General features: G+C 46.3%; 1 protein-coding gene across 1 annotated transcript in view; it reads left to right on the plus strand.

The window, feature by feature from the left end:
* The window catches only part of LOC109301967 (aryl hydrocarbon receptor-like), a 120,033-nt gene that overhangs the window by 94,511 nt on the left and 11,054 nt on the right, over positions 1-14,468 (plus strand). The window contains exons 5-10 of the mRNA XM_019523382.1: positions 2,132-2,255; positions 3,182-3,312; positions 5,994-6,196; positions 7,198-7,307; positions 9,007-9,148; positions 10,965-12,723. Coding sequence (XP_019378927.1) covers positions 2,132-2,255; positions 3,182-3,312; positions 5,994-6,196; positions 7,198-7,307; positions 9,007-9,148; positions 10,965-12,723 — 2,469 coding nt within the window. The remainder of the gene's footprint in view (positions 1-2,131; positions 2,256-3,181; positions 3,313-5,993; positions 6,197-7,197; positions 7,308-9,006; positions 9,149-10,964; positions 12,724-14,468) is intronic.

The following is a 14,468-nucleotide window of genomic DNA, read 5'->3' on the forward strand; positions in this document are numbered from 1 at the left end:
GGTTTATTCATTCACAGCACGTGGAGCTGGGTCAGAGAGCAGCCTTGGCTGGCAGGAGGCTCTGAGGGTCAGCCTGCGGCTGCTCCCCCTGGCTTAAGATGAGGTGGAGGGGCTGGCTGGGGCATTAGGGAGCTTCAATGCAGGACTAGCAGGCAGACAGCCTCCACACTGAAGCACCCTTGTGCCCCAGCCAGCCCCTTCAGCGTCTACACATACGCAGGATAGTGGTTTTATTTACAAGTATTATCCTCCTGCAGAGTAAATTGGTTTACTCCAGCCTAATAGAGGTGCACATGTAGATGCTGAGACGTTTAGTGCATAGCTGATAGTAAACATCTAGTGTAGATGCACCCTCTGTATGGTAGTCAAGTTGCATGATTGTTGAGTTAAGGTTGATGCTGCACTAGTATAACACTTAAAACCTCCAATCTGTCACATCTTGTGAGAAAACAACAAAGATCACCGTCATTGTTCCTTAGAACCTAGTTTAGACACATTTTTGAAAATGTAGGGGATTCAGTTTGTATATGAGATGATGAGGAAGATCAAAATTATCGGACCTCCTCCATGATTCCAGGAAACATTGTGCGTATGATTGTTTCATCAAAATTATTTGATTCTCCTCTTTATAAATTATGTTTGAAATAATGTTACACAGATGTAGATTCAGAGGAACTAAGTGTCTATATCAACAGATGCCCTCCTCCCATGATTTATAGCAATACTCCTAGACAAAATTATCTTCTTGGCTTATGGAAGAAATCTAGGTCAGATCATCCCTATGCAGTGTTTTTTTTGTTTGTTTGTTTTTTATTATAGCTTTTCTTTGCCTTGTTGTTTACGTGAGATGCTGTGTCAGATTGACATGACTTTGTTTTTCTTCTTAAGCCTATTCCATGTTGCCAGCAAACTCTTAGCTTGTTTTTGCTATCTTGGGGTAGATTTTGAGTGTGCATATGCACAGAGAAATAATAGGGGAATGAAAATGTATCTTAGGGGCTATCCTGATGCTAGATCCAGGTGTATGAGTAAGTATGTTCATTTGCTGGTTTATTTCCTTCTGAGGGCATGTCAGCCGGAAGGGCAGGAATTAGGCTTCATCCTCAACATGTATCCATTCTGTATGTCTGAAGTGGATTAACCAGGCTAGGGGAAAGGTGTGGCAATTTACTGCTGGTTTAGGACAATCTTCACTTACGACTCCCTAGACAGGAGACACCTTGAGTCTCAGACAGGTGTCTGAGTCAGCATCTTCAGGGAGGTTCTTAGGGTTGGGCCACTTGCATTTGATTTAGGATAGAATCTAAAGTTGCGGTTTCATCTTGGCCTTCTGGAAATGTTTACACTGAAATCAGGAGCTGCACATCAGGGATAAGTTACCTTTAGACTAGTTAGACTGGGTACCAGTAACAGTGAAGATACAGTGGCCCAGATTTCACTGTGGATTGTACACGTTTGCTGGCTTCACTGGCATTCTTATATGCGCTAGGTACATTAAAGTGAGGGTGGGGATATTTGCCTGGCTGCAGTCACACCTTGGATTGCAGTGAGGACATACCTTTAATTTAAGAACATGTAAAGGCAGAATTACTTTGGTCTGGTAAATAGCCATCTTGATTCTGCAGTATGAGGAATTGATTTCCACCACATTAATTAGCACCTGAAGCCTCCAGTGTTGCTACAAGAAGTATTAGGATAACCTGCAGACTTAAATATCACTCAGGGTGACTAAAGCTGGAAGGAATGGGTTTGTGGAGGAGTGTTTGCTTTCATAGGTAACTTGTTTGCGTTCCTTGTGGTTGCCAGCCTCCCTGGGCTAAAATTTAGCCCAATGTCTTCAGCAAGTCCATAGAACAGAGACTAGATATTGACTGTGTACTGAGTGCAGCTCCCACTGATGTCACTGGGAGTCTTTCCTCTAGCTGCAATGGGAGGATAAAGAACCTGACTTCTTACAGAGCCTGCTTTGAGCCTGCTGGGGAGATTTTTCTGCTGGTCAACAGGTGAGTGGTGAAATCTGGCCCACTGTGTCCTCCTCGGCTATAATGAAGATGAGACGGACTGTCCCAAGCTACAGTGAAATAACAGAGACATGCAGGAGGACTTACCTGTCACTTCTGTTTCCTTCTAGACAGATGTCATGCACCAGAGTGTGTTTGAGCTGATTCACACTGAGGATCAGCAGGAGTTCAGGCGCAACCTTCACTGGGCCCTTAATCCTCCTCATGTACCTGAGGATGAATCATCTCTTGATGGTAGGTGCAGAAAACCTCAGGGACCCAGGAAACACAAGGTTCTTCTTTTGAGGTAGCTGTCTGGCTACCTGGTCCAGTTCTGCTACTGCCCCAAAGATCAGAGGGAATGCCCTCTCGTTTTTCACTGCTTCCAATAAATGGTGGAACCACAGAATCCTGTCATACACTTGTTAATCCAGCTCCATTGTAATCAGGAAAAGATTTCCCATTGACCTCAGGGATAGCAGGGGTCTCCTGCCTGATATGGTGCCACCAGAGATGGGAGGATGCATCTGTGTCTTCTGCAGTCTCTCTTGACCCCAGGGGAGCACAACTGTGCCTCAGCTGCTCAGTGGAGAGTTCCACAGGGGTAGCTGACTGTACATCTTGAAGAAGTGCATGTGTTGCTGTCTATCTAAAATGAAAGAATGGCTTCCAACTGAGACCAAACTAACATAACTCTGTCTAGCCCAGGTAAAGAGATATACCAGTCAGCTCATTTAATATAGCTGCTATTTACAAACTGTGTTTGATTCAACCCTTAGTTGCAGCCAAGGCTACAAATCTTTCGTCCCTATCTGCCTTTTTGAATGTGCATGCTCCAGCATATGCTGTGCATAAGACTGAGGGAATGTGCATTAAAAAGAATGAGATGTCAGATTTAAGGACTGTAGATGGGACAGAGTTGAGGTTGTCTGGCTAATTTTAACTTGGAAACCTTCCTGTTCTTCGCATACATTTAACTGGGAAAGGAACAGGACTGCCAGATAGATTTAGAGGAACCAAGTCTATGCATTAAGAGGAGGAGTTTTTCCTGGTTTTATAACAATACTTTTAGATACAGCTTCCACAGACTCGCTGTATCAGTATTGTCAGGAACCTCCATGCTTTGGTGGTTACTTAAATGCTGCTCATTTGGGTGCTTTTTTAAATCTCTCATTTTTTAGGTGAGAAGAGCATGAACAACTCTGTTACTACCTACAAGCCTGACCAGCTGCCTCCTGAGAACTCCTCTTTCCTAGAAAGGAGCTTTGTTTGCCGGTTTCGTTGCCTCCTGGATAATTCATCTGGGTTCTTGGTGAGTGAGAACCTATGTTGTTTTCTCATTAGTGTGATAGTCCTGGGCACCTTCACCCACTGTCGGTGGCAGATGGGGGTCCACAAAGACCCTTGACCCTACAAAAAATAAGGTGGTTATTCCTGTCCCTGGATTTTCTTTCTTTGGAACTTTCATTCAGTCCTGGATTGCCTAGAGCTGAGGCCTTCTCTACACTAGCTTGATTCTCCATTTTTTTCTTTCATTGTACTATGCAGCAAATCTTCAAGGAGTTCTCTGTGTCCCCAGTGTTAACACACCTGAAATACAGAGCATATTGGGGCTTCTTGTTTCAAGGAAGTAAGACTCTCTTAAATTAGAAAAAGTCTCATGCATTGTACATTGCAAATAATCAGAGTGACTGCAGTAACTAATCTTCACCTATCGGTCATTATTGCCCTGGCCTGTCTGTACTCACCTTCTTATTGAGTGCTTAATGGCATAGTAACAAGAGCCTGACGTGGATAGATATTGCTGGACTTTGCAGGTCTGATCACTTCCAGCTCCCACTGACTCATCTTTCTGAGATTTGGCATGACTCAAGATTAGGTATAGGTCCTAGATGATGCAGCCTTTGTATGAAGGTTGATGAATTTATCATGCTAAATGCTAAGAGCACTGGATAGCTCAGGGGACTGGTAATGGGCTGTGAAGATTTTCACTTCTAGGTCATCAGTTCAAAGGCAGCTGCTGTGGGCGGTGACAAAAAGCCATTCTTGCCTTCTGGCTGTAGGATGGCCGAAATGTGTTTCGCACTGTGGGTTCTGCCCATACCCCAGTGAGCTGTTGTCAGAAATCACAATCTCTGATTGCAGCTGAAGCAGAAACCAAGGACTAAAAGGAGCTGGTAACTCATTCCTTTCTTGTGCCCAAGAGCATTAGAGGCAAGGGGTACATTAGCTGAAGCAGATAAATAGTTAAACAAACTTTCAACATAAGCTAACACACTACATGAGTGTGTCAGGGGCAGCAGCCAAGCAGGTGATCAGCAGGAACAACGCTACTACAGGAGCACGCTGCATAAGTCAATTCATTGTAGGAGCCTGTCAGAGTCCAGGAGGGGTGAAGTAGTGCAGGACAAACCAATAAGAATAAAAGCTAGCAGCACAGAGCATGGTTCTGCTCAGTCAAATCATAGCCAGTCTGATGCAAGGCATGTTAGTTATGGGTGGAGGTTCACTTGACCTTGCTGTTGGCTTCCTACTAACAGTGAAGGGCAAGAGGAATAGGCAGGTGTAATGACAGGCATGCATGCCCCGTTGCCCCTGAATGTCTCTAGAAGCCCAGGACAGGTTCTGGAAAGGTTTCAAAAGTAAGTGATAATGCAGAAACCTCCAGGACAGTTCCCTCAATCTGACAGTTGATGGTATCAGTCTTAAACAAGGAGGGTTGGCCTTTCTATCATTTTAAAGGGAGATACAATTTTATAGATGGAAGTATTTTCTAAAGTCCATAACAGCCTCTCAAGGGATGTCAATAAGCACATCGGCTGCACCATTTCTCTCTTTTTTCGCTTTTTGCATCTGTGGGAGATGAAAGCATGAGCTGTGTGGAGCATTGGGATGTGTTATGAACAGTGCAGTTGGCAGTGCCAAAGTGGAAAGTAGGCACAAATCTTTCCTTGTAACTTCTATTTTTCTGCTTTTCAGGTGTGTGGTACATGAGGCATGTCCTGCCACAGCCTTTAGGGCAGGGGTAGTAAATTATTTTGGCTGGAGGGCTACTTAATGAGTTTTGGGGACCTGTCAAGGGCCACGTTCCATCTCTGTCTCTCCTCTCGTCCCATCCCATCCCATCCCATCTCTTCTGCTCTGCCTCTCTCTGTCTGTCTGTCTCTCTCCCCCTCCAAATCCAGCTGAAACTGTAGTTTGCCAGAAGCCCTGGCGCTCAGCTGTGGACCCGAGCCCAGGCAAGTGGCAGCATCAGCTTCAGCTGGGTTACGGAGAGAGGTGGGGAAAGAGATGGAGAGAGACGATGCCACTCATCTGGCATGGCTGCAGCTCCTGCCTGGGTCCATGGCAGATGCTGCTGGCAGGTTCCAGATCAGGACTCTGCGTGGGAGTTTCCACCATGCTGGGAGGGTGGTAGTTCAGCTGTGGATGCAGCCAGCAGGTTCTGCGTCCGGGCTCCTGAGCCTGTCTGCAGCATCTACAGCTGATGCTGCCACCTGGCTGCTGAGAGGGAAGCCCTGCCTGGGTCCACAGCTGATGCCTGGTGCTGCTGGGCCGAAGCAGTCCCCCCTGCCTGCCTGGCACCACGTGGCTACCAGAGTCGCTGTCCCCCTGTGGGCCAGTGAGTTGGTGGCTGTCCACTCATGGGCCAGATTGAATTGGTTGGTGGGCCATATTTTGCCCACCCCTGTTTTTAAGGTCACTAATCATAGTTCCTTTGCCTAATTTAAGCAAGCCCAAATTACAGGAGCAGGTCCTACATCCCAAGTTTTCAGACTCATTTACGCCATTGTTACTATAATGCTCCAGCACATCTGAAATCTATTTACCAGACAGCCATGATAAACTGATTCTCTGTGGCTTCTGTGTCCTTCCCATAGGCCTTGCTTGTTTCTTTACACAGGGCTTTCAATGCTAGATTTTCTTCCCAAAGCACTACTTTTACAATCTCATTCAGGTTCTCAAAGTGAGTCCTAACTTTTTCTTTTACAGGCTTTAAATCTCCAAGGACGGTTGAAGTTTCTTCACGGACAAAATAAAAGGTCTGAAGATGGGTCTCTGCTACCACCACAGCTGGCTCTTTTTGCCATCTCTACTCCTTTGCAGCCCCCATCCATCCTGGAGATTAGAACCAAAAACATGATCTTCAGAACAAAGCACAAGCTGGACTTCACACCTTTGGCGTGTGATGCCAAGTGAGTACTGAAGCTGAGTGTATGTGATTAAATAGGATTTTCCTAAAATACTCCCATAGGTGAGACTCACATTATGGATAAAGGTTCACATTCATTGTTCAGCTAGGAGGGTCTTCAGAGGTTTTCAGGTTTTGATTCTTGACAGTGAGTGCTGTTCCTTTTGGTAATGGGTTTTAATTATTTTGGGTGGGTTCCAATGATCAAATGCCTAGTCACTGTTGTCCTCTTTAGATCAGCAAAAACATGGAATCTGGCCTTGCAAGCCCATTTTTAGTGTAGACAAGCTGAACGTTTCTATTATTTGAGTTACCCATTTCTAGCAACAACATGCAGGTCCTATCTTTATGTAATGGAGGATGTATACAAGCTGGAGGGACTCATGCCAAGGCCTCTAATGTGTTCCTTACTGTGACTTTTTTAATACCCCAGAAGTAGGGGTGTGTGAAACTTACACCAGCCCAGGGGTGTATAGCTTTGAGAGGTACTGTTAGTTAGGCAAACTGGCAAGTCATGGCTCTCCCCTTGCACCTAGGCTGATGGGCAGTGGTGTGGATCTCAGGTTGGCAAAGCATCCCTGTTTGGTTCACCGCTGAAGCAGCTGATAATAAGCCCCACAGGAATCAATGAGATTTAGGCAGGTGCTGAAGTGTTCTGCAGAATGAGGGGTTTACTGTTCCATGAGGCCAGCTATACATTACTAACCCCCACTGGTCTCCCTGGGCCACTCCAGTCATCAAGAACCAGACTTCAACTTATTCTTTACCCATGTGCTCTGGGGATAGAGTAGGTAGATGAGCAATGTTACTTTCTTTTACATGGCCAGACTTACATGGCCAGGCACTGGGCAACCCAGGAGGGGTTCTTACTCATAGCCTGAGCCACAGGCTGCCTTTATTATTTAGGGGCAATGTTGCCATTTCAGGACTGTAAATATTACTGGAAGACATAGAGTAGTTGATTTGTTGCAAGCCAGCCCATTTGTCTGTCTGTCTGTCCTGCAGAGGGAAGATAGTTCTGGGCTACACAGAAGCGGAACTGCGGATGCGTGGTACGGGGTACCAATTTATCCATGCTGCTGATATGCTGTACTGTGCTGAAAATCATGTCAGAAGTAAGGCTTAAAAAAACCCTTTTCCTCCCAGCCTTCTTGGTGTGCTGTAGCCTGACCTTCAGATTAATTAGGATTTTGGCAGGGGCCAATAGAGTCAAATTGTGATGGGCGCATGAGTCTGTAGCCCAAGCCCTTGAACAGTGTGCTCACTCAAGCCAGAGGGACTTTTTCCCAATGTGATCTGCCTTTCTATACTAAGCACTTCACTGACGACTTGAGAGGATGCCTCTTTGTATTACCAAGGGCCTCGGAAGGAGTTCAGGTTAAGTCTGTGGGCCAGGATAGTGAAATTAACCTCACTGCAATATGGATATAGTACCTGATGAAGTAGGTGGTTTCATATGAAAGCTCATACTTCTGAGTTAGTCTTTAAGGTGCCATCCTGCCCTACCTACTGCCTGACTTTAGGCTAAGAGAGCTAACCACTTATGTGGTCCTTGATGCAAAATGTAAAGCTTGCTGAACAACACTGTGTCTGATGGACCTGACCCATTACAGTTTGCATGTAAAAGCAGGGCCACCTAACAATGTCTCTGACACAGCTCAGCGATAGGAGGATATGCTGCTCTGCAAAAGCAGTCACATAGAAAGAAATACTTGTTTAAACAGCCACTTCTTTATCCATCCTCTCCATGCCCCAACCTGAGGATTTCTTTTTTCAAATGGGGGACTAACTAACTCAGGCCTTATTGACACTTACCTGGGTCTGCCAACAGATGGGCAGATAGCAGGCAGCAAACCTTGTTGTCATCCAGTGGCTTGAATGTGTGCATATCCATGTGTTTGTGGTGGCTCTAAGTAGCTCCATTGCAACAGCTGGGCTGACCACGTGTGTAGTGCTGAAGAACCTGTCTAAGCTGGCAGTAGGCACTGGAGAAACCACATGCACTTTCTGCCAGCTCCCAGACACAAGCAGAAGTCTTCTTTCACTTAAGAGAAAAGGTGTACCTCTGCCAGCAGATAGGAGGGTACCTCTGCCATCACAGTGGAGCACTGTTGTATAGACTAGGCCTCTGTCTTATATCTGACTTACCTTCTTAAACAGCTAATGTGTTTCTAAGGAAGCTGTAAATAGTAACACTGTTGATTTCAATGCCAGTTTACACCAAGTGAGGCTCCAGCCTTATGTCCTTATACTGCTGCCTGTCCCACTGCTGCAAGGAGTTTTACTTCACAGTTTCATCAGAGAAATTAACAAGAAGTTATATAAAAAGTATTTCACATTACAATATTGTTATGGAGTTTAAAAGAACACATTCTCCTCTCAAAATGTTGCTGTGATGGCCATGATCAGCCAGCGTAGATGAGTGCTCTCTGGACAAATTATGTTTTGTATGGTTGCAACTTTCTAACAGTAAATTAGGTTGTTTGTCTTACTAATCTATGCAAGGCCTTTGGAAGGGAAAAGTGTCACCTTCCTCCCGCAGCCTAGCTTAGGGTACAAGGAGCAGCTGCTTCTGCAGCATTGATGGTTAACCTACAGCCTGGGTGGAGAAAAATGATTTTCTGTGAGTGGCTTTTGGTCAGATGCACGCTGCTTTGGCAGCCTGTAATGAAGGGTGCGCTGAGGTCCACAAGATGGTGCTGGAAGATCCCACAGCAATGTCAGTATCACTCAGACCCACAAATTGCTCAGCAGTGCCCGTGTCTCTGCAAGTCCAGCTTTGCTCATCACCTTCATTTGACATCTCTTTTCCAGTGATGAAAACTGGAGAGACTGGCCTGACTGTTTTCCGTCTCCTGACAAAAGAAAATCGTTGGAAGTGGGTCCAGGCCAATGCCAGACTCGTCTACAAGAACAGCAAACCTGATTACATCATTGCCACACAACGGCCGCTTGTGTAAGTGTGGGGCTGCAGACCTGCAGGGCTTCTAAACTCTGCTGAGGTGTCAGAAGCTTCATAAGTGTTGGCACTGGATTTATGACCCAGTTACCTTATTCTGGGCGGACCCAAACCCTCAAACTGACCACGACCTCTCCATTTGATAATAGCCAAATAATACTGATACACAGTAATAGCAGATAAGAATAATGCAAATAATTCTATATCTACCAATCCCAGGGTTCACAGAGTTGAGGTACATCTGGCCAGTACCTGGGCTTCACTCTGAGGTTCTCTTTTGAATGTCAGCAGCCTGGAGGTCAGAGGCCAAGATCCCCCCAGAGCCCCCTAGTGGGGTGGGTGAATTGGACTGGTGGTATGCCCTCAGTCTACAGTGACCTTGGGTTCCCTTCTCAGGGACCCTTTGCTTCCCTTGATTTCTCTGAAATCCTTTCTTCTGTATTCTTTCCTCCTTTGATGACTCTTCATCTTTGGGCAATGTTGATTGGTCTCTCTGGTTGTCATACTTTTTACATCCTGTCCTGTCAGCATATTCCTTTGTTTCACAAACCCATCACATGCACACATCCTCATTTGGTTCTTTCCAGTGTCCTCCTAATTTGGTCTGTTTACCAAAACTGGAAATCCCAAGGGCTCTGCAGCTGAGAACTGTGAGCTGGCCAAAGCAGCAGAGTCCCTTACCTCATATTATGGAATGCTGTGGTACATGCCTTCAGTTCCCAGCCTGTGTGTCTGCTTGCTGTTTGCCTCTGTCATACAGTGGGCCTTGAGGAAACTTTGTCACAAACAGGATTTTAGAAATCAGTTAACCTTTTGTCGTTGCTCTGGACCATTGTTCTAATATATATCTATTTTACCGACAAGCCAGTTTCCAAAAGCAAACCTCTGAATACCATTTTCTAGCAATCAGTAAGGAGGACTGGATGTTAAGGGTAGGAAAGGACACTTGCTTCATCCTCATAGCTCACTATCTTGCCTATTACTTTCCTCAAAGGATCAGGATGGACACAAACTAGGTAGTGCTTGCAATGGAAAGAACTTCAGTGCTCACACATTGGTGGTGGTAGGAGCCATGGAGAAAGCACGCTGAAATATTTTTAAAGCACAGAAAGAAATATTTCAGGCCTGTTCCTGATCTCACAGCAGCTTCATATTGGTGTAATGGCTGTATGGGCTCACTCCTGGTTTACTGTAGTATAAGGTCAGAATTGGGCCTGTCTGAAATGTCACTTATGACCTCACATATGTCCTGTGAAGGGTGGACATTACAAGGCTATGCTACAGTAAGAGCAGGACTTGGGGCACCCGTACATGAGCACCAAGGCTGCTCCGACACCGTGTAATTTCAGTATATTGGAGCAGACTCAATCAATAACAACTTACTGAGTGCATTTCCCTATGGGGCACCACTGCCTGATGAGGCTAAGCTCCCTTTCTTTCTTGTAGGCCAGCATCTCTGGCTGAACTACAGCACCCACAATCCAGGATGTTCTCCCCTCTGATTAATTCAAGGGGTACATTGTTGGAGCCACAGAGTTCCTTCATATTTGATTTCTGTGACTTCTGGGTTTGAAGTGATAGTGTTATAGCCTTACTGAGGGTCATCCAGTATCTTCTCACAATGCCTCCCAAAGGACATAGAAGGTCTACAGAAGTCAATTTTTAAAGATTCCTCAGCACAAAGAACCGTGTGTTCTAAGAGTAGTGATCTTCACTTCTGTGATTGAAGAATTATTGGTTTCGTTGTTCATGTCTCTGTCAAGCTGACTCTTTGGGTGCATGTCATCACAAAACTTTTTTTCATTCTTTGCAGAGATGAAGAAGGAGGGGAGCATCTAAGGAAACGATCTATGCATCTTCCTTTTACCTTTGCCACGGGGGAGGCACTGCTATACCAAACGACTTACCCAATTCCCAGCTTTCTTGAATCTTTCCAAAGCAAAGGTAAAAATAGCAAATCCAAGAAGAATTCTCAGAGTAAAGGAGGGAGATCCCAGAAGGACAGTGTGGACCCAAACTCCCTCCTTGGTGCCATGATGAGACAAGATGAGTCAGTGTATGTCTCCCAACCAGCTACAACCCCCAAGCATTCCTTCAGTGGCAATTTTTTTAACCACTCAGGAGAATCTTGCTTATTTGATACAGGAGGAGATTCCTGGAATGCAGTTGCTAATCCAGCTTCTTCTGGAGAAAGTGGTCTCAAGCAGAAGCTAGTCAGCTTGAGGGAAGGGGACCCGCTGTTATCTACCCTAGACTCTCTCTCTATTAGCAGTGATGAAAACTGTTCAAATAATGAGCTGTTCAATGCCCTGGAGAGTCTAGGATTGAATGCTGAAGACCTGGAGCTCCTGTTATTAGATGAGAGGATGGTGAAGGTGGAAATGGACCCAGATTATATTCCATCCCTTAATGATCTGTTAACAAACAATGAAATCCTGTCTTATATTCATGGTTCTCTTGTAAACAAATATGAGGGTGAGCCTACAGGGGTGCAACAGGGCTACCTCTTGCCAGACTCAACCCAGAATCCAAGCAAACACCCAGCAATGTATCCATCCCAAATGCAAGACAAAGGCTCCCAGTACCTCCCTCAGCACTTTCAGCAGAACCAGCAGTCACTGATCTTGCAGCTTTCGCAGCAAATGCAGCAGCACGTCATAGCACAGAACCAGCAAACTGGCCAGCCGTGGGAGCAGCTGTCACACTCAGCACTAAGTCAGCTGACACCCCTGCTGATGAAGCAAACTGATGAGGATAAGCCACAGCATAATGGTCTGCAGTGGAGGCCACCAAGGGGACCAGCTGGGGAAGGTCTGTCTCAGTTCATAGAGTCTGCCCTTAGCAATCAGCAGCAGAACACCCAGTGGGTCAGGCCTCATGGATCAAGCCTGCAAACCTCAACCCATCACCATCAACCCATGGAAATCCCTTATCAATGCAAGCAAAATGGGAGGCAGATGGAAGTTGGCTTTCAAGCCACACATGAAGTACGTCAACCACTCCTACCACAGGAACAGCCCTCACCCCTGCAAACCCAGCACTGCTTCCAACAAAAACAGGCTGAGATACAGATAGAGCTGCAAGGTCAGCTGAAACAAAAAACTAGTCAGCAGTCGCTAAGAAATGGTCTGTGTAACCGTGACTCACCCAGTCAGCGCATCTTGGGGAATAGCACTTGGCAGGACTACAGCTCCCAGCTAATTGGGCTTCCAGCACAGGCAGAGACCTATAGTGTCCAGCAGGAACTGAACTCCCAGCCCGAGGTCTGTACTGATCCAGTGCCAAACACAGGAGCGTCCACAATTCATTTCTACTTGAATGGGCTGTCAGATATGGAGACAGTGAATAGCGGAGGGTCCCAAGAGGTTATCACTCCATATTCAGGATTTTTACCCCCATCCTCCTATCAGATTCTTTCTCAAAAGCAGCCAAGCCCAGTTGCTTCAGAGTCCCAATATCCTTTTCCAAATTCAGCTGTGAATCACTTTGTGAACATTGGTGGCCAACAGGAGGGCTCTGTGAACGCTTACGGCATATACACATCATTATTAAACCGGGAGAATAGTCCTAAGGTAAGGGCCTCTTTTGCATTTAAGCTAAAGATTTCCAGAGTATGTGTCACATGTTGGCTCCTAATCAAGCCACATGTACACAGTTATTGTACTCATTCAGCAGCTGTGCCCTTGGGCATGTTGCGTTCCTCTGAACTGGCTACCTCAGAAACTGGAATTAATATAGCCATGTCTGTCTAGTGCCATGGGCCTATTACCTCTGTCACTCAGTGATGCTAATTAGCCTGCCCAGAGTGCTGTGTGGGCATGGCTACACTACTTTCATTGTCAGAGGCAGCCCACCTGGACTAACACAGCATGCTTGAGAGTGCTGCTGCCAGGTGCTATAACTTACCATGTAGATGTGGGTTATGTGGTTTGCTTACATGGGGCAGAGGAGTGGATTGTGGTCTGTCAAGCAAGTACTCTGAGCACTGGATTCTCTTTATTTTCATGTGATCTGCCTTCAATGCAGATCCTTGGACAGCACCAAGTGGTGCACAGGGCAGCTCGGGTAAGAAGACTGTGCAAAGGTACTCTTAGTACATCTCCCATCCTAGTCTGGATGTACGAACACCTGGAGTCTGCTCTTGAAGGGCTGAGGCCCTGTGCAAAAGAGCGCTTGCCATATGGTGGTAGCATGAAGGGGCATGGCACACAGCCAATATGGCTCTGGAATACCGGAAGAGTCTCTGGTGCTAGAGCACTATTCCCATGAATGGCTACCTGTAGTGTGAAAGGGTTTGAAGATCTTGTTTTGCTCATTCATGCCTCCTGCCTATGTCCTTGGTTCATTAACCATGAGTAACTGTCCCAGGAGACTACTACTGCTTGTAGTCTGACTGGGATTTAATTAGCTGAGAGTTTGGACGGGATCTACTGGGCCAGCTGGCACCTAACAATGATAGTGTGAACATAGATAATGTTGTACAACAAGCTTTTCCACATTAATTTCCCTGAGAGTTCTGCTCATGCCCTTATAGCACAGTTTGGTCTAAATATATGTTTACCCAGATGGATCCCAGCAAGGGCCTTGACAAAACACCAAATGAAATCATAAAAGTACAGAACTGGAAGTGACCCCAAGACATCACCTAGTCCAACCCCGTGGACTAAGATGGGTACACCTTGACCAGCAGGAGTCAGTGTTTTTCATGGATGTGCAACACGTTGAGTCCAGCCCCTTCCCGAGTGCCACACCAGTCCTCTTTCCCTGCCCAGTCTGCTGCTCTTCATTATGCTCCCTGGTCCCTCCCCAGTCTACCACATGTCATGCCCAGAAGCTGCCCATGGCATTTGTGGCACACTTGCTGCAAGTTGGCCACCCCTGATGCCAGCCATCCCAAAGGCAAATTTGTCTAAGACAGGGCTGTCCAACTGATAGCCCACAGGCTAATCAGAGCCCATGAGCAGTTAACAGGTCATCCGCAGGCCCTTCTGGCTGCCTCTGCTGCTTCCATGTGGCAGAGCAGGGCATAGGGGTCCATGCGCCACCTGTGCAGCCCACATGGAGGGCAGGGGGGTTGTCCAGCAGGCGAGAGCCAAGTGCTGCCACAGCAGCATGGAAAGCAGAAGAGACCATGTGCCACTTCTGCAGTCCATGTGGCAGGACCCAAGGTGTCCCAGCTGCCTGCGGAGGGTTCGGGATTGAGAGTGTGGTTGGGGGTAGAAAGGTAAGAAAGATTTATTGACTTAACAAAAATACAACTACGTGTGGTAACAAGACAGGCAAAAGCAATTTGCGTTGGCAACTTATCGGCAGTCCC

The sequence above is a fragment of the Gavialis gangeticus genome, unplaced genomic scaffold (assembly GCF_001723915.1).
Source record: "Gavialis gangeticus isolate Ggan-Ray unplaced genomic scaffold, GavGan_comp1, whole genome shotgun sequence".
In the NCBI taxonomy this organism is placed as follows: Eukaryota; Metazoa; Chordata; order Crocodylia; family Gavialidae; genus Gavialis; species Gavialis gangeticus.